The sequence below is a fragment of the Lacerta agilis genome, chromosome 12 (genome assembly GCF_009819535.1).
Source record: "Lacerta agilis isolate rLacAgi1 chromosome 12, rLacAgi1.pri, whole genome shotgun sequence".
NCBI lineage: Eukaryota > Metazoa > Chordata > Lepidosauria > Squamata > Lacertidae > Lacerta > Lacerta agilis.
The window spans coordinates 15,574,966-15,594,886 of record NC_046323.1 but is presented as its reverse complement, the minus strand read 5'-3'; the positions used below and the strand labels follow the sequence as shown (position 1 = coordinate 15,594,886).

The following is a 19,921-nucleotide window of genomic DNA, read 5'->3' as shown; positions in this document are numbered from 1 at the left end:
AGCAAGACTGCTGGATAAACTAGAAAGAAATCTCATGGGGCCAAAGCCCCAGCACTGCGCCTTAAAACGTTAAGTCATAATACAAGAGTGGGGCATGTTCTTCTGAATAACCTCCTAAATAATTGAGGCTATCCTCAGATATTGTGAACACAACCTCACGGCTGTTAAGAATCTAAGGGAGCAGCAAATACCAACCAGGCTGACCCCCAAACTATAATATTATATTCGGGTCTGTGAAAAGTGTTACGTTATGAAAGCATGTCAATATTTAGTAATTGTTGAGCTGATAGGTTTGGTGATAATGCTTGCCTCTGTTCAACGTTCACATTGGTCTATCTCCTTGATTATTAGTTGCTCTCCCTTCTACTAATGGATGTATTTATTAAAAGACGTGTGCGTAATAAAAGTATGGGTGTTTGTTCTGCCTTCCTTGCCTGACAAGGAACAATCCCAACAGCCCCCTTTCCCAACTGGTTTTAAGGGGCTCTCTAGGGGATACTCTTGCCACGATGACGTCACTATCGCTTCTTGCCACGATGGCGTCACTATCGCTTTAGCCTCCGAAGCTCCTCCTATTAAGAAGCCGGTCTGGAAGAGGCCGGCATTCGCCCCGCCCCAAATAGGTAAAACTCCGCTTTTTCCTTCTCCAGCCTTCAACGCGCACGCGCCCTCCCACGCCGTTCGTTCGCCTCCTTCTCTTCCGCTTCCTGCTTTCGCCCTCCCTCTCTTCGACGCGTGCGCCGTAGTGCCGTTAGGCCGACGGGTCGCGCGCTGGAGCTTCGAATTCCGCAGCCGGCGCATGCGCCGAGAGAGTGGGTGGCTTTAAAACACAAACCCAAGGTTGAGGAGGGACTGTGACCACGTTGTTGCTGCTGCCGCCGCCGCGACTTCTGTAGCTACTGAGGTGCTTCCCTCCCTGCCCCTAAAGCAAGGAAGCTGGTACATGGAGTTTGCTCCTGGTGCAGCAGGTAGGGGCGGTTGCTACCCCCTCCTCTTGACGTGCCCGGGACATGAGAGTGCAAGGGGGTTAGGCTGAGGAGCTGCCAGTCTAGATCCGTGATCTTGCTCCTTGGTTCACGTGTGAACCCTTGTTCACGGATTTATCACCGACTCAAGTGCTCCCAGCCCTCACGTGCTCTTAGTTCCCCTCGTTGACGAAATGGATGTAGTTGTCTGACATAGAAGATGATTGTTGAGATTCCTGCACTGCAGGGGGGTTGGATTAGATGGCCCCCGGGGGATCCCTTCTAACTACAGTTTTATGATAAAATGGAAGGTTGTTCCACTTTAAATTTAGATGAATGAAGAACACTCAACATTACCTCTACAAAATAGCCTGGTAGTGGGGTGCGTCATTTCAGGGGGCGAAACTTAATTTTTGCAAACTTATTCAGTGAAGGGCCTTTAAAATACGTGTGTTTTTTTTGAGTGGGGAATTCAAATCTGCTATTACTATTTTTTGTGTGACCGATCAGCATTTAGCTTGGTAAACCTACGTTTGGTGAAGAAGCACATAAACCAGTGTTTTTCAACCACTGTTCCGCGGCACACTAGTGTGCCGCGAGATGTTGCCTGGTGTGCCGTGGGAAAAATTGAAAAATTCAAGATAATTACTTTATATATAGTCAATACAGGCACAGAGTTAAATTTTTTAACATTTTCTAATGGTGGTGTGCCTCGTGATTTTTTTCATGAAACAAGTGTGCCTTTGCCCAAAAAAGGTTGAAAAACACTGACATAAACTGCTTTTGGAAAACCAAAGAACTTTAGTTTTACCTTCTGAAAATGTCTGGTAATGCTAAATAATAGCAGTAAACAATAATATTAATATATAATATAACTGCAAGAATTTGTCAAATCATTTTTAATGATTTCTATGCAGTTTTACACACATTTTACGTACCAATCGAAGCTAAATTATATTAATTTAACCAAAACATCTTTTGAATTCCCAGGTCATGTTACAACTTTTAAGTGCTCCTCATTTTTTGGAATTTGGAAGTTGAAAAATTCAACATGTTATCCTGTAACAAGTTTTCAGGATATGGCTGTTTTTTGTATTGTTTGTTTAAATTTTCTCAGTCATTTGCAACTGGTGTAGATAATCATTAACTTGCATAACACCATAATCTTAACCTTTCCTATAGTTTCATAACTTGATGGTTTTGCTATGTAAACCAATTGAGCCATTTGTTCCTATGTAAATAGCTTCAGGGAGGCAATTTTAATTGACCATGGTGTTTGGGTGTGGGTGGAAGTTAAACTCCTCATGCAGAGGTCTCGGCTACTCTACCTCACCCCAGGTTCTATTTACGTTGTTTTTTTTTAAAAAAATGACACATTATTTCCATTCACACAAAAAAAGTTGCCTCAAGCTTTACTCTCAAATTGGCCTGTTAAAAATTGGGGTGATTAGCCTACACCTGTGGGACTGACAAACAAACTCCTATGGGTTTGCCTTCTATGGAAGTAATATATCCCAGGAGAAGGGTTGGGATTGGTCATCACAATTGGTCATCAGGTTTTTCTTCACTCGTGAATCTCCAAAATATTTTATTAGCAGCTCTTAGATCCCTATAAAATATGCCTCACATTTGCCAACTTTTCTGTGTCTTTTGACTCCCTTTGTATTTCAGTTCTATCTCGGATTATTTTTGCTGACATGAGGAATCATCTTGTTTATAACTTGGAGAATCCGGATCAAAATGTATTGTACCCACTCTTGTCTAAAGCAGGATTTGATGGCTTCCAAACAATCAAGGCAGTTGACACCAAATTTAAATATGGTTAATACTACAGTATTTGAAAATGGTTTCAAAACACTGGCTAATAGCAAACCCAGGCTAGCATTAACTGTGGCTAAGATTAGTGCCCAAATTTTAACCATGTTTAACATGGGGTGGGGAAATGACCACAGAAGAGGGGCGTCAATACAGCATGTTTGTCCGAGGGCTGCTTCTGACTCCTTACACCAACACTCTAGTTGTGAACCACCCTGAGATCTACAGGTATAAGGCAGTATACCAATACAGTGGTGCCCCGCTAGACGAAAATAATTCGTTCTGCAAAAATTTTCGTCTAGCGGGTTTTTCGTCTTGCGGAGCGGCAATGACAGCCGCGCTCCGCAAAACGAAAAAAAAAAAGATGAAAATTTTTCGTCTTGCGAGGCAGCCCCATAGACTTTTTCGTCTAGCGGGGCAGCCTTCTGCTAGACAAATGCCTTCGTCTAGCGAGTTTTTCGTCTAGCGAGGCATTCGTCTAGCGGGGCACCACTGTATAAGAAATAATAATAAAAAAGCATAGACCGAGTTCAGCAGCACTGGCTGCACTCCTTTCTATTCTTCTCATCCAGAATCCAGCTACATGTTTTATGTTCATCGCTTAGCTCTCATGTTTATTTGTTTTGTTCCCCCCCCTACTACAACAGTGTCATACTGGGGGGTGCAAACCTTCTCTCTCATGTTTTCACCTTTGCTAGAAAAACACTTTTTTATTTTTTGAGGAGTTCTACATGCCCAGTTCTGTCAAGGCACATTCTCACCTGTGGTTGGTGATGTGCTAATAAGTGTATGACTGATAGATGGTTGCTGGAGATCTTCCTCCTGGGACCATTCTTTCCAACAGCAGTATGTGCTGAAAATGTTGTGCTTGGCTTTGGCAATGTTAAACTCCTTAAGTGACTGCCATTGCCACTTTACCTTCGCTGTCATGTATATCTATCTCTGCTTGAGGTTTACAATGAAAGTGGTGACGGTGGTATACTTATCATACAGAGAGAAAGACGCTTTGCATTTAAGAAAGTCGAATAACTTGTACTTTGCAAGCCTAAATTCCCTGTAATTTGCTTGGTTTTATGAATTTCACTAATGCTGCAATCCTTGGCATACATACTTAGGAAACAGGTCCTGGTAGGGAGCTCTCATGGCTCATTGTGTCATTTCCCCTTCCCCTGCTGGAGTTTGTTCTAGGAATCTCAGGAGGTGCTGTTTGCAACCAAGAGGACTTTTTACCAGCTTTGCCTGGCGTGCCCCTGCATCCTTTCCTTGATTATAAGGGTCACATCAGGGGCGTACCCAGGATCAAAACTAGGGGGGGGGGCAAGCCATGGTCGTTCAGGTTGTGACATTTCAGCACGGAAAGGCGAATGAAACCAAAATTTTAGGATAATTATATATAATTATAGCAGTGCTTTATTACGGTAGTTATTACAATTATTTGCTTGAATTTTTAATTTTTTTTTATTCTAGTTACATGTCTTATACCAGGGGTGGCCAACTCCCAAGAGACTGTGATCTACTTTCAGCAGTGATCTACCCCCGTTTTTTGGGGTTCAGCTCAAAACAGCTTCAAAAAACAGAAAAACTTTCCCCCCCCAAACAGAAAGCCCCCAAATGGCTGAAAAACTCAGTTTCCTAGGATCCTCAGCCATCGCAATTCACCATGCAAGGGAACTGTTTCCAAAGCTCCTTTGCAAAGACCAGCCGGCGCAACACACACACACACACACAGTGGCCGGCTGCCGGTCGGCAGAGCTCAATTGTTATTTAGATTTTGGGAGGGGGAGAAAGACCGGTAGTTGAGCTTTTTAGGAGAGCTTTTTTTCCTTTTAGGCTGCCGATAACCATTTAATTATTATTATTTTTTGCTTCTAGGGGGGGCAGGTGCCCCCTCCTGCCCCCCCTTGGGTACGCCCATGGGTCACAAGAGCGGCTAATTTGTGACCCTCCTGGCCTTGCTGGTTTCCAACTCACATCATCCCTGGCCACTTGCATCAACCCTGGCAGGGCCTGATAGGAGCTGGGAGTCCCAACAAGACTTGGAAAGCCACAGATTCTCTCACCCCTACCTTAATCCATATCTAGGTAGTATCTAGATTTGGAAGAGGTAATGTAATGTGCCCTCGGTTTAGCAGCCTTTGAAGAGTGTTTGGAAACGGCTTTCTATGGAACGCTGCAGCAGGAATTGTAGCTTGCACAGGGCTGGAAAATGAGGAGTGGGGACAGGGAATGGGAGAGTATCCGCTAGAAAAAGGAAAGCATCATAGCCAGACACTGGAGAGACCTGTCAGGAGTAAGCATGGACCAATGGTATCAGATAGTATGGGGAACAGCCTTATTAGAAAAACTAACCAATAAACTGAAACTGACACAGGGACAAATGGCAGAAGATGCCTTCACCCCAGTTTGGTTTCCCTTTATCATATACACATCCCAGCAAGACAACATCTAGAATCCCCCGACAGCATACAAATCAATCTGGGTAACCTGATTAAAAAATACACACTCCTACCCCACTCACACACAAAAACAATGCTCACTACAGCCAACCAAAGACAACCAACCACACTCTAAGCCACACCCCACCTCTTTCACCACCAAAGAAATACAAGTGAATAGTAAGAGAACCCATTCGAGTAACGCTGACACAACCCTTCACACACGCTAAGTAGAATAATAGAAGCATAAACACCCCACCCCACCCGCCACTCCCTCCTTCACCTCTTCCCCCCTTTTCCTTTCTTTCTTCTTCCTCCTCCTCCTAATCGTTTAAACCAAATCATAAACCAAGAACTCCTACATTGACCACTAATAATGAAACATACGTTGTAGATATGTTTCCACATTTATTATGCTATTTTTGTGATATACAAATGACATGAGAAAACTTGGTATACTTATTTGTATAACATCATTCTTGTTTATAAAACCCAATTAAAACAGAAAAAAGGGGGGAGGCTGGCTTATCGAACAGCAGTATTCCACACTGCAACATTTTGTTGTGGGTGTGACTTGCATTTAATTGCTATATTTACTGATTGATGGTTGAGCCACATAGAAAAGTTGGCTTGATGTGGAAGGAGGGTAACTGTTCTAGATAAAGTTACAGGTAGGTAGCCGTGTTGGTCTGCCGTAGTCGAAACAAAATAAAAAATAAAAAAATTCCTTCCAGTAGCACCTTAGGGACCAACTGAGTTTGTTCTTGGTATGAGCTTTCTTGTGCATGCACACTTCTTCAGATATGCACACGAAAGCTCATACCAATAACAAACTTAATATTGATCTGTATCACTGTATTGATTAGCATTAGAATGTGATGGGGAAAGCTACGTTTGCTTCTCAAGCTTTTACCAGCCTATGACAAATCTGGACTGCGTTTCCAGTTCACGCTCCAATTGATCGTTTCGGAAAGAAGTCAGAGGTTAAGTATGTGTGCCACTCTAGGGCATATGATAGGATGCTATGTAAGTAAGGTGGTTAAACTTGGCCTTGTACATGCATGGCTCAGAGTGGATTTGTTTGGGGGTGTTGTTGTTTTTTTATAAAAAAAAAACCTTGGCAAAAGGCAAGAAGAGAATGCATGGCTGTAAAATGTAGTTTCTGTGCAACAATATTTTCTCTGAAGCTGCTATAATTCCCAGGAGGCTGTCTGATCTGCTATCTCTCAGCAGTTAAACTGGCTATTCTGAGATGAATGTAGATAAAACAGGTCAGATGAAACTACTTGCAGAAACAACTCTCCACCTTCTCTACTGATTATATTGTTTTGTATCTGAATTAGTCAACATATATAGTTGCGCTCTCCCTCTGTTCATGTTCTTACTTTTTATATTTCCCCAAAATGTTACAGAATCTGTTCAGAATCTGATCCCCAACCTACAAGAATATAAGCATTGTGACTTTTTTTCTTTTTAGCAAACATGCTTGTCAGTATTCTCATAATCCAGTACTGCTATATTGCAAGAACACATGAGCCCCAAAGCAAAATGTAAGATAACAGATTCAGCCAGTGAAAAAGGTGAAAATTGACTTCAAGGTGATGATAGAATAGTGAGAAGTTAAAGCTTTGAAATTTTTTCCCTGGTGTTGTCATCCTTACTCTCTCTCTTAATTTGAATTGATGCGAATCTAAGGTAGTACAATCTCAACATTTGAAACTTATGGCAAACACAAATGTATACAATTTTCTGGGCTATTTTTAGAAACCAACCTACATAAAAGCAGCTAAAGGAACTACTAAAGGAACCAATCCTGCGTATGTTTCAGTTGCTGGGAAATTTCCCTGAATTCAGTGGGGCTTACTCCCAGGAAACTCTGCATAGGATTGTACCAAGCTGCATAGTGGTTAATAGAATGAGAGTTTCACGGTTCCAATAAGCCACTCATATGTAGCAATCTCTGCCTCCCATTAACTTCTGGCCTGTTTTATCAGAATGCTGTTTGCAGGTTTTTCTTTGTCAAGGGGAAGAGCTAATGTCCCCTAATATGCAATCTTTTTTTCCAGGTACAACTGCTAAACCCTTTCTTCTGCTTCTTTAGTTAATTTTTATGGAAAGCTTTCAACATAAAATACAATAAAAGTTAAACTAGATAAAGAAAAGAGGAAACAAAAAAGAATTAAAGGCCCTTCATCACAATTATATCATATCCTTTATCCATACACAGAAAGGTAGACCCTCCCAGCTCCCACGTGGGAGCCTGTTTCTTGCCCCAGCCTCCCACCCTGGGATACCCTTTCTACCCTGCCTCTCAAACAGGGACCACCATCTTCCAACTGTTGCCTTCCTGTGGAACAAGGTATGAGTGCTAAATTGATTCCTTCCAGTAGCACCTTAGAGACCAACTAAGTTTGTTCTTGGTATGAGCTTTCGTGTGCATGCACACTTCTTCAGATATATTCTTGGTATGAGCTTTCGTGTGCATGCACACTTCTTCAGATATCTGAAGAAGTGTGCATGCACACGAAAGCTCATACCAAGAACAAACTTAGTTGGTCTCTAAGGTGCTACTGGAAGGAATTTTTTAAAATTTTTATTTTGTTTTGACTATGGCAGACCAACACAGCTACCTACCTGTAACTGCTAAATTGATGTTTGGAATGATTAATGGACTGGGTGAAGGTTGCTAAGCTGAAGCTCAGTCCTGAAAAGACAGTATTGATGGGTAGTTCGTATGTTTTGGAAGTTGGTGTTCAACCTGTTCTAAATGGGATTGCATTCCCTTTAAAGTAGGGGTGGCTAACGTGTGGCCCACCAGATGTTGCAGGATTGCACATTCACATCATTCCTGACCATTGGCCATGCTGGCTGGCACTGATGGGCACTGGAGTCCAACAACATCTGGAACACCGCTGGTCTTAAGGATCAGGCCTGCAGTTTTAAATGCTGATTGCTCCAACTCTGCCATTGCAGACTTCATGGCATGCTGCACCTTTTACCAGGTTAAGGAAGTACACCAGCTGCAACCCCACCTAGGTAGAGATAGCCTGGCCACGGTCACCCATGGCTTGGTAACCTGCAAATTAGATTAGTACAGTGCATTATATGTGTATACTTTTGAATACATTTCAGAAAATGTAGTGAGTTCAGCTTACTGCTGTCACATTTGAAACAAGCTCACCAATCTGTTAATCAGTTTCTGTGCACAAACTGAAAATGCTTTAAAAACAATGCTTTGCATGTGTCATTAGCTACAGCAGGGATGGGGAACCAGTGGTTCTCAATATGTTTGTGGACTACAGCTCCCATCACCCCAGGCGAATGCATGTGATAGTTTGAGGCTGATGGGAGTTGGAGTCCCAACTGCAGTTGGAGGGGTCATACATTCTCCACCCCTGAGCTATAAAGATGAAAGTTATAATGCTGCTTTTTCTGTGTGATTGGTTCATATTCCTAAAACCTGCTTATGAATATATTGCCATGAGCCAGTGTGGTCAACTAGTTAGATTAGTGCAGGCATCCCCAAACTTGGCCCTCCAGATGTTTGGGGGCTACAACTCCCATCATCCCTTACCACTGGCCCTGTTAGCTAGGGATGATGGGAGCTGTAGTCCCAAAACATCTGGAGGGCTGAGATTGCCTATGCCTGGATTAGTGGAATGGGGCTATGGAGAATGGAATTCAGATCCTGGTCACTGAACAGCCTTGGACATGTTAGCCCTTCAGAGGATAAGATGGGAATGACCCTGGCGTGTCAGACTCCTTAGGCATATTGTTTGCAAATACAGCAAATGAAAGTATTGGGTGGGAGTCAAATAAGTTGTTCTGTGCTTGGAATGAGATCCACTCACAGGGCAGGACTTCCCCTTCTGCTCCCCCCACAAAGCGCCAGATGCTGCCTAAACCATTTTGGGGTTTTCTCTCAGTCCTCCACAGCAGAAAATTATGTGGGAAGACATGCAGGAGAAGGAGGGGGTGGGAATCCTATTGTACAAGCAGACCTTCTATGTTGAATTCCACCCATTGTCATCTTCAGTGTTACCTTGATATATTTGCCAGTGGAAACCCAGCCAGATGGGAGGGGTATAAATAATAAATCATTATTTTGTTGATAGTAGGACGTTATTATACATGTGTTTTGTTTCAGAACTCTGGATGTATTAACATCCCTTCTAAACAGCATTCTTGTTATTTCAGTTTACCTGCGACTTGCCATCTAAACATAGAAATATTTTTGTTCTCTTGCAGAGGAGCCACAGCTCAGGCACGTAGAAAAGGATGTTTTGATTCCAAAAATGATGAGAGAGAAGGCCAGGGAACTATGTTCTGATAAAGTACAAGGTGAGAGTGAAATTCATCAGAATACGAAATCTAATCACTTATGTGACCTGAATTTTATCATTTTCCAAGCTGTCATAGGAGCAGTGAACATAGGTGTGTGATTTGTATCTCTCTTCTTTATTGCATGCTCAGTACTATGCATTGTAGAATGCTGGGCTGAAATAATTTGCTGAAAAGAGTTTGCTGCAACGCGGGCACCATACTGAAGAAAGGAAGCATTCTGTACTTTTCTTTGGGAGGGATAAAGACAGGAGCATAATGATGACTGCAACACAAAATAGATTAAAACAAATTAGGCATACTGTTTAATTTTTCTGAGACTGAACCCAGCGGTGAACATCAATGACAAATATTCTCATTTAATTTGCACTGAAGGGCCAGGATATTGTTCCCAGCTACCTTGATTGGCAGAAGTCTGGAAATCTGTGTGCATGCGCACTTGCTTGGAAACTCCTAAACAGCTTAGGGTGTACCCTTGTTTCTTCACCCCAGCTGCCTTTCCTTTTAGTGTCTGTATGACAACACAACGGCATATTTGCAGAGAAGTGACATTATAATTTTTGAAGTTGTCAGATGCTTCAGTCCACCTGGAATCACTAACCTAGTTCTATACTACAACTCTCATTGAGACAAACACATAATGGTCAGGTACCTTAGAAGAAGCTGATTAGGGTTATCCAGTATTATGCCATCTAAAATTCAGTTGGAATGGTCTTGAGAACGCTGTTGTATGCTGCATTGCACCCATGCGTGTCGGGCCATGAAAGATCCTCCTTCGCAGGGATTGATAATCTTCGGATTGAAGGTGGAGGAGATTCCTGTGGCTGCCGGGAATGTATCTCCCTTTGCAGAAAGCAATCTGGAAGCTATTTAAGAGCAGGAACCTGCTTATATTTTGCCTCTTTGAATTCTGTAAGGAGCAATGTACACAGGCAGACCTGTATAAAATGATAAAAGCTGGCAGAGAACTAAAATAATAAAGTCTGTATTTTTCTTTGTTGCCTTTAGTTAACACTGAGCTTTATACAAGTTAAATTTGATTTATAATAGTGCATGGCTTTTGAGGGAACGAGAAAATGGCATAAGACTCTCACCTCTGCATTCAGCTAAACTGCCAACGTGCAGAGCAACTCCCCATATGTTTTGGAATTACAGGGGAAAGAGGTGTGATGTTGTGAAAATTGCAAAATAACCTAAGTCCTGTGAACAGGAGAAAAATAGAGAGGCTGAAAGCATTCACTCAGGGGAAGTAGGTCATATAACGGGGGGTAGTTCCTGTACTTCCAGACATTGTAGCTGTTACCTTGGGTATGCAGATCAGCATAAAGGACAATCAGTGATTTGAGACCTTAAAACTATTTCAAGTATTTATCATTGAAACGTTTGACACTTAAAGAACTTGGGAACATGATTCACTGTGGTGTTAGCGTATGAAGAATAGAAATAGCTCTGTACTATAATACTTTTAATATGAGATGTAGCCAAATAAATTGTGTGTGCATTGGATAATTCATTTGAATTGTCAGAAGAAAAGCCAGTAACACACTTTTGAGAGTTGTGCCATGTTTAACAGAAAGCAAAAGAACAATCATGTTTCTATTAAAATTGCATATTCAAGACCCTGTTACAATTCATTGACTTTTTGGCTTAACATCTGTGGTGTGTTTTTTTCAAGGTTACCCAGACAAAGTAAGATTGTATTCTGTTGTTTAATGCACAATAAATATTGCCAGGTTAGGCACTTAAGGATAACAGAAAATAGAATCTGTGAAAGAATAGCTAAAAGTAATTGTATATTTTTGGGTATGAAAATCTTAAATGCTTTGCTTGGTGGTATTTATTGTGCATATAAGATATTTCCTAAATATTTAATTTTTATCATGGTGTATGAATATCATGTTTAGCATACCATATTGAATATAAATCCCAATTATACTCATCAGTGGGAGCTTAACCATTGACTTGGATAAGATAAAGATTTCCACAGGGGCAGCCATGTTTATTTATTTATTAATTTTTTATATCACCCTAGTCTGTTGCAGAAAAAAAACAACAGTTTTGTGGTACCTTAAAGACTGGCATTTTCTGGTGGCATAAAATATTGGTAGGTGGTATCAAGAATGGTATTCTGGAGTTAGCCGCTGCCTTGGGCATCTTTAGGGGAAGAAAAGGCTAAGGAATAAGCCCTACAGAAATCCAGAGTGGAGTCCCTAAGACGGTTGGATGGTATCTTGTACACCTCCTTCCAGGAACTCCTGCAGCCAAGCTGGTGCCAACTCTGCTTTCCTCTGCTCTGCTTTCCTTTGGACCACACCATTGAGGCTGAGAGGGCGATTTTGTCGCCTGGGCAGCCCAGGACCTCCGTACACACTGCCCAGGCTTGTGCCCTGAGGAGGTCACTTCACTGCAGCTAGCATAGTCGTTTGACTTCACGCCTGGAGGTGTACTCCATTGTCTCTCAAGACAGATGGATGCCAATCTCTCTCCCCCCCCTCTCTCTGTGTGTACACACATACTTTCTCTAGTCATCAAGACTCCGTCCTAAAATTATTACCCCAATATGCTGCTAACAAGGGATGTGGGTGGCGCTGTTGGTTAAACCACTGAGCCTAGGGCTTGCTGATCAGAAGGTCGGCGGTTCAAATCCCTGCAATGGGGTGAGCTCCCGTTGCTCGGTCCCTGCTCCTGCCAACCTAGCAGTTCGAAAGCACGAAGTGCAAGTAGATAAATAGGTACCGCTCTGGCAGGAAGGTAAACTGCGTTTCTGTGCGCTGCTCTGGTTTGCCAGAAGCGGCTTAGTCATGCTGGCCACATGACCCGAAAGCTGTACGCCGGCTCCCTCGGCCAGTAAAGCGAGATGAGTGCCGCAACCCCAGAGTCGTCCGCGACTGGACCTAACGGTCAGGGGTCCCTTTACCTTTATGCTGCTAACATCATGAAGGGAACTTATTAGGAAAATATATAGCTTTGAAGTGAGCTACCTCCCACTTCCCTGAAAAGCTGTTCCCTAAGAGTTAGTTGACCCTTGGTAAATAATGTGTTGCCGAGTGGGAAGTTGGGCAGAAATTGACCCTCTTTGTTTGACTAAAAAAGCAACTTAAGATCGAAGCCATTGTGTGTTCCATACCAAATACAGTCATACCTCGTGTTGCATATGCTCCGTATTGCATACGTTTGAGTTACGCACCCCCGCGACCCGGAAGTCCTCCACGGTGCACATGCGCGTGTGCACGGAAGCGTTCTGTGCACTTCGCGCATGCGCAGAAGCACAAAACCCCGCAAATTCCAGGTTTTCTCTCTCTTTTTTTGGTTCATTCTTGTTACGTATGCCCGGGTCACATGGCGTGACCCGGAACGGATCGCGTACGTAACACGGGGTACCACTGTACAGTGGAACCTTGGTTGTCAAACGTAATCCATTCCAGAAGACCGTTCAACTTCTGAAACGTTCGACAACCGAGGCGCAATGGGCGATTGGAAATTTCAATGGAGAAACGTCCCTCAGAAGCCGTTCGACTTCTGAGGTGCGTTCGAAAACGGAAGCATTCACTTCCAGATTTTCTGCGTTCGGGTTACGAATCATTCGGCTTCTGAGATGCTCGAAAACCAGGGTTCCACTGTACTGGTTGGTTTCATGTGACAATAACATGAATCTATGTATGTATGTACATACGAATGTATGAATGTATGCTGTCTCTAACACTGATTTTGCTATTACATTGAAAAGTTGCATTTTTATTCCCAACTGCATTGCAATCTGTTAAGAAAGCTATGGAATATTGAATATAGGTGTTCATATAATTGTGATACATTGTTAAATCCACAGTATTCCAAGTTTGCACTTCCACATATGTTACTTGATCGTGTTGCCTAGGTGTGACTAAAACACAAACAAGGAGAACTCCCTTTCTGTATATTTTTATTAATCTGATTACTCTGTTGCAGTCTTTTCATTTTCTCCCTTACACCAGAGATTAAGCGCTATTGAGTTACAAGCTCTATAATGTATTGAGCCAACTTTGTTTACAGGGTCTGTCTCAGATTTAGACTCTCAATTCAAGTATGTGTAATTTGTACATTAACTATTTTCTTTTTAAACGAGCATTTCAGTGCAAGAATGTTCAGATTCCACTTAGTGACAATCCTTGGTGCACTCCGCACCAGTGAGTATGCAAACATGGTCTCACCTCTTCCTGTGCTAGGCTCACTTTCACTAAAGCCTGAATACCCAGTTTACAACAATGATTTGGCATGTTTTTGATAAAGTGCTGAAATAAGCACGTTTTCGATAAAGTGGGGAAATAGGCTTTTGTGTATCTCTGCACCTGATGACTCTTTGGAGACTTTCACATGTGCACAGTCTGCTGTGGCCTGCCTTCTGAAGGAGAGAGATCAGAAGCTCATTACGCCTGTCTTCAGTCCACTGGCTTTTGTTGCCATGCAGACTCTGTTGAAGGCATGGATGAAGACTGTAAAGCCCAGCACCCCGCCCTCCCGCCCTGTGATCAACCATGATGATCTTTTAAGCTCAGCCAGCAATATTATCTTAGATAGGGAGCGGGTGGCGCTGTGGTCTAAACCACTGAGCCCCTTGGGCTTGCCGATCGGAAGGTTGGCGGTTCAAATCCGTGCCACGGGGTGAACTCGCGTTCCTCTGTCCCATCTTCTGCCAACCTAGCAGTTCAAAAGCATACCAGTGAAAGTAGATAAATAGGTACCACTGTGGTGGGAAAGTAAACAGCATTTCTGTGCGCTCTGGCACTCATCACGGTCCTTGCGTCAGTAGCTGTGTAGTCATGCTGGCCACATGACCCGGAAAGCTATCTGTGGACAAACGCCAGCTCCCTCGGCCTGAAAGCAAGATGAGTGCCACACCTCAGTTGCCTTTGACTGGATTCCACCATCCAGGGGTCATTCCCCCTTTTTTACCTACATAGAATCATAGAGTTGGAAGGTACCACAAGGTTCATCTAGACTCCCAAGATAGGGCTCAAACCTATGACCCTGAGGTTAAAAGTGCCATGCTTTACTGACTGGCTGTTTTGGAAAAAGAAACATTGGGGAAGCTTTAGGTTGTACTGATCTATATTATTTGTAGGCTTTCATTCAGACCAGCCTTTGGTTAAATTAACTTGTAATATTTTCTGTTTGATGGGGTAAATAAAATGAGAAAAGAGAGAGCAAAATAGGTGAGAAAACAAAAAAATCCTTTTTGCTTGGGGTTCCTCCTAACTAGAAAGTCTGGACAGTTCATCTAGGAAGACAGTTTGAAATTTTGGTTATCTGATGTCTTCTGGAACAGTGTAAGAGAGCTCCGAATGCTGGTAATCATTTTAAAGACATGGCAAACAATGCTAATGTTGGACAGTCATTCCCTAGGTTACCCAAAATATACATTATTTTCTACTTGGGTTTTGTCCTCAAGAATTGATTATTGACATTTGGGGGGGGGGTTAAAGAAAATCATGATGGGATTCAAAAGGGGAGTTTGTTTTTATTGTTATTAGGTCTTCGCCACATTTTAATAAAAGCAAGTGTATTCTGAATATTTAAAGTGTGCAATTGTGATAGTCATAGACCTATGGATTGCAGAATTACCCTATACAGTTACAAATGCTTGGCCAAGCCAAACAGCTATAATTAGGAAAGTATTCTGACAAAAGCTGTTTCCAAATGCCACCATTCTTCCTCTCCCCAGGGACTGCATTGATACTTAGTAAAGCTGATGGGATGAAACACCACTTCGGGCTTTCCTAAAGTAGAGTAAGGCCAGTGTCAACCATTGTTTTAGTAATACACACTTAATCAACAGACCACTAGTAGCTGGGATCTTATCTGTCCCTCTAGGGGCCACCTGCACCAGAGCATGACCCTTGCACCTGACACATCAAGCTCCATAAAAGGAGAGCAATTCCAAATCCTTGGGCATATGTTGGCACTGCCTGTTTAAATGCCCAAGGACACCTGGGGGGAAAAAAACCACTTTATAAATGTCTTGTGTTCTCTCATCAGAAACACAGATAAGGAAATGTGTGAAATACTTAGTAGCATCATGCTGGGATAGGTTTATGCCCATCACTTATACTCTCTATTAATTAAAAAAAAAACGTACCAGGTTCTATTAACTGAACATAATATGTGTTGGAGGCTAAGGCACAAGTACATGGGGATCTAAAGTGCCGTTAACAGTTTGATGTGAGGACTTGAGGTGCTAAGAGAGCCAGAGTAATATAGTTTAGAATGTGGGGCTAGGAACTGGGGAAGCTTGAGTTCAAATCCCCACTTAACCATGAGGGTCACTGGATAGTACTGGAACACTCACTATCTCTCAGCCTAGCCTACCTTGTATGGTCATTGTAGGGAAAGAATGGGAAGTAGAGAGCACCATGTAAAGGTAAAAGGTAAATGACCCCTGGACGGTTACGTCCAGTCAAAGGCAACTATGGGGTTGCGGCGCTCATCTTGCTTTCAGGACAAGGAAGCCGGCGTTTGTCCACAGATAGCTTTCCAGGTCATGTGGCCAGCATGACTAAACTGATTCTGGCGCAATGGGACACCATGATGGAAACCAGAGTGCGTGTAAATGCCGTTTACTTTCCTGCCGCAGTGGTACCTATTTATCTACTTGCACTGACATGCTTTCAAACTGCTAGGTTGGCAGGAACTGGGACAGAGCAACGGGAGCTCACCCCATTGTGGGGATTCGAACCACCAACCTTCTGATTGGCAAGCCCAAGAGGCTCGGTGGTTTAGACCACAGCGCCACCCGCATCCCTAGAGCACCATGTATGCCACATTGAGCTCCTTAGAAGGAGATAAATGTAATGAATAAATATTTTGAGAGGTTGAGATACTAGTGCATTAGCAAGCTGCTTTTTTAAAAAAACAACAACACCAAACTCTGTAAATTCACTTCCACATTTACTGTTACTTTGGTTTATCATTTCTTCAATACAGTAAGGCCACAGTTTACGTGCATTTAACTTGTGCCCCTTCAGCTTTACGTGGTTGGCAAAATAGTTTTAGAAAGGGGGCAGGCGTCCAGGGTAAAAATACATTGGCAATCCCATCTGCCATTGAACCCACTGTGCTTTGACTAGTATGTGATTTTGGCTTTAGATGCAATCCCCCAAATGTAACCCCCATGTAAGTTGTGGGCTTACTGCATTGCAAAATGCTCAACTGATACATATATATTTTTTGAGTCCAATTGCACCGCATTGTGATCTGATCAAGTCTTAGGGCAAATTTCTGCCTTATAAATCTTAGGTGCCAATAGCCTAGAAATCCATATATAGTCTAGCCGTGACCATAACATCTGTGATTCTGAATAATATGTTGCCTCTGTTTCTGTGGGATTCTTTAATCTCCATGAGTCTATCAAGTCCAAGTTATCCACCATTTCAAAGAAAGTTTTTGGCAGTTTCCCTTCATTTGCAATTTTAGTTCTTTGTGATCTGTCCATCAAAGTGGAAACTGCCCCATTAAAATCCCCCAGGCAAATAAGATTGTAATCCAAATAGTCCAATAGAATGCCATGGATTTTCTTGAAAAAGATTGATTTCCCATCATTTGGTGCATAAATACCCAGTATCAAGTATTTCTCGCCTTGCACAATTATTTCAATTGCAATGTATCTGCCTTCTTCATCTTTAAACAATTGTCTTGGATTGTATTTCTCCTTTGCATAAATCACGACTCCTCTTTTTCTTGATTTTTTTTAACCAAGCAATGTATTGTATGCTATTGCAGATTCCCTCTTTTAATTTTTGGAGTGTGCTTTAAATCAAATACTAGTGGTGGCATCACTATTACTCTTTTGTTTCATTCTGGTTTTTATAAAGTATGGGATAAAAGAGTGGAGATCAAAGTGAAAGGTTATAGTTTCCATAGTCTAGAAAGATGCACATGACTGGCATGAGCCCAAGTGAGACTCAGGCTTGTGCTATTCACACACTTCATGAGCATCAGTTTTCCTGAATCTCATTTTGTTGTGTTTTCTTGTCTAGGGATCTTGGTTTGTCACAGTTTCAAAGCTAACCAATTTCAAGCCATAGTTCATGAAGCTGGCTTGTTAAACTGACAGCATGTTTGGCTATACACTAAATATTTCACATGTAGCCGTTTGAACTCCCTACCAGTAGTGTAGCTTCATGCTACATATCTGCATTTATCATTACATCATGCAATTCAGGGAGCATTGTAAAATAAACTCGTATAACCACATCTCATCTTACGAGTAGACAATGGTATGTGCTAAAGCTTCAGTGTTCATTCTTCGATACAGTATTGTAATGTGTGAAGCATCCTAGAGAAACTGTGTGAAAACTACACTTCAGACAGAATTCCTTATGCTGTGAGTGATATCACCTTCTGCATTAAACAGTTATATGTCGCTACAGTTCATTTGGATATTTGTGTTCATTGATGGAGAAAACCTAGATACTCATAGGCCAGTATTAGGGATTCCAAGGAAAGTTGGTTGAAATGAAAGGAGTGGCTGAGCAGAGACTTTCCCTGTTTGGTTTTTCCATGTCATTTCAACCCAGCTGATTGCAAGAAATGGGTCAGGCAGCTAACATTAACACCGCAACTGCATGTATTTTTTTTCCTTAAAGGGAATGGAACAGCTTTTGCGAGGACAAAGAGAAATGAAATCACTTTCAGTGAAAGAAAGAGGCCTCATTATAGCCACCAACAGCAGTTATTGACAGCTACACTTCCTATTAACAAGGAGCATTTAAGAGTTTGGCTGTTGGATCTTTGGACTTGATCTAATTTGCTAGCATTAATTAGTTTCTTTTGAGCACAGACACTTGGTGCTCACAGCTATAGATTTAGATGACTAATTAGGACAGAAAATTGAACAGAATGGGGTAAGGCATTAACCTTCAACCATTACCAGCTGGGGCTCTTTTAAAGACGACAAAGTCCAAATGCTTCCTATTCATATAAGGAGTATCCTAATGAATATCAATTTCAGCCAGGTTGCCTTATTCCTATCAGTACTGTCTTAAATTTTATATTACCTTCAATAAAGTTTTAATTGCATCTCTCTCATTATCCAGATTTTTAGTGTAATGTCCAAAGAAGGCAAGCATGATGGCAGCTTAACTTTTATCTCCTCAATTATTTCTCATTTTGGTTCTTTAAACAATTGACATTGGTCTAGGACTTTAACCAAGATTTGAATAATTTGGGGTCAATATGCCATTACTATCTTAATCATTATAATGTAGGTAGTTAAGCCATCAAGTTAAAACACCACCATTAACTGAGAGGTGTTTAATCCTGACACATTCCCTGAATATATTTGCATTAATATCCGCAGCAAGAACTCTGATACAACCAACTCCTGAGGCTTAAACAGTAGCTTGCTAATTAAGTACATCTTTATCATTAGCTATTCTAATGATATGCGAGCAGTGTGGTGATGTGTTAACATGAGTATCTAGGTTCAGGAGCAGGAATATTCTTTGGGCCCGTAAACAACATGCATCCTATGCATGTTTCTTGAAAGTAAGTCTTCATTGAGTCCCATTGGTAAATCATAAGATTGGTTTGTAAGAACTGACAGTCTCATATCCATAGAAGAACAATACTGTGTCCTTTAAGAGAGAACGTATTGAAAAGCTGCTCAATTTCCCCAGTGAGACTTCTCAAAGAGCTTGTGTGTTTTAGATGACACTGATGCTGGTAGATTCTTCCACACTGAAGAAGGCTTGGGGGAAAGCTCAAACTTTTTCTGTTTCTTATTCAGTAACATATTTGGAAAATTGTTGCTGACATGTAAGACTGCTTTTCTGGGATGACTTGTGGAATATAATCTAGGCTGGTGGTGGCCAAACTCAGCCCTCCAGCTGTTTTAGGACTACATTTCCCATCATCCCTGACCACTGGTCCTGTTAGCTAGGGATGATGGGAGTTGTAGTCCCAAAATAGCTGGAGGGCCAAGTTTGGCCACCACTGATCTAGGCTGTTCCTTATGTCCTGTCTATTGCGGCCATTATGATCTTTCTAGGAGATAAATGGGTTTTAGTCCTGGTAAGAAGGGAAGCAGGGTTTTAGTCAAGGTAGGAACTTCATAGATGCTCCATAGTGTTTCAGTGGATGGAGAAAAACTGGTGGCCAAGTTCAGAGTGCTTTTAAAAGGGATGAAAATGTTTGACTTTCAGATAATGGTCATCCTGCTGAGATGACCACCATCACTGTGTCATCTAGGTTTTAGAGTTCAGTGTCACTGCTTCGTCTCTGGTTTTAAAATCCCCAAACATCATGTCACAGCTTGTAACCTTTATTTTTGACCCAAGTATGTATTTTCCTCTGATTTCTCTTTACTTTCACTGATGTTGATTAATGCCTGTG

The 19,921-nt window shown here is 41.9% G+C and overlaps 1 protein-coding gene across 1 annotated transcript in view; it reads left to right on the top strand.

The window, feature by feature from the left end:
* The first annotated feature begins 851 nt into the window (after positions 1–851).
* CMC1 (C-X9-C motif containing 1) overlaps positions 852–19,921 on the top strand; it is a 42,333-nt gene continuing 23,263 nt past the window's right edge. Inside the window, exons 1-2 of the mRNA XM_033166108.1 lie at positions 852–968; positions 9,464–9,556. Coding sequence (XP_033021999.1) covers positions 944–968; positions 9,464–9,556 — 118 coding nt within the window. The 5' untranslated portion in view covers positions 852–943. The remainder of the gene's footprint in view (positions 969–9,463; positions 9,557–19,921) is intronic.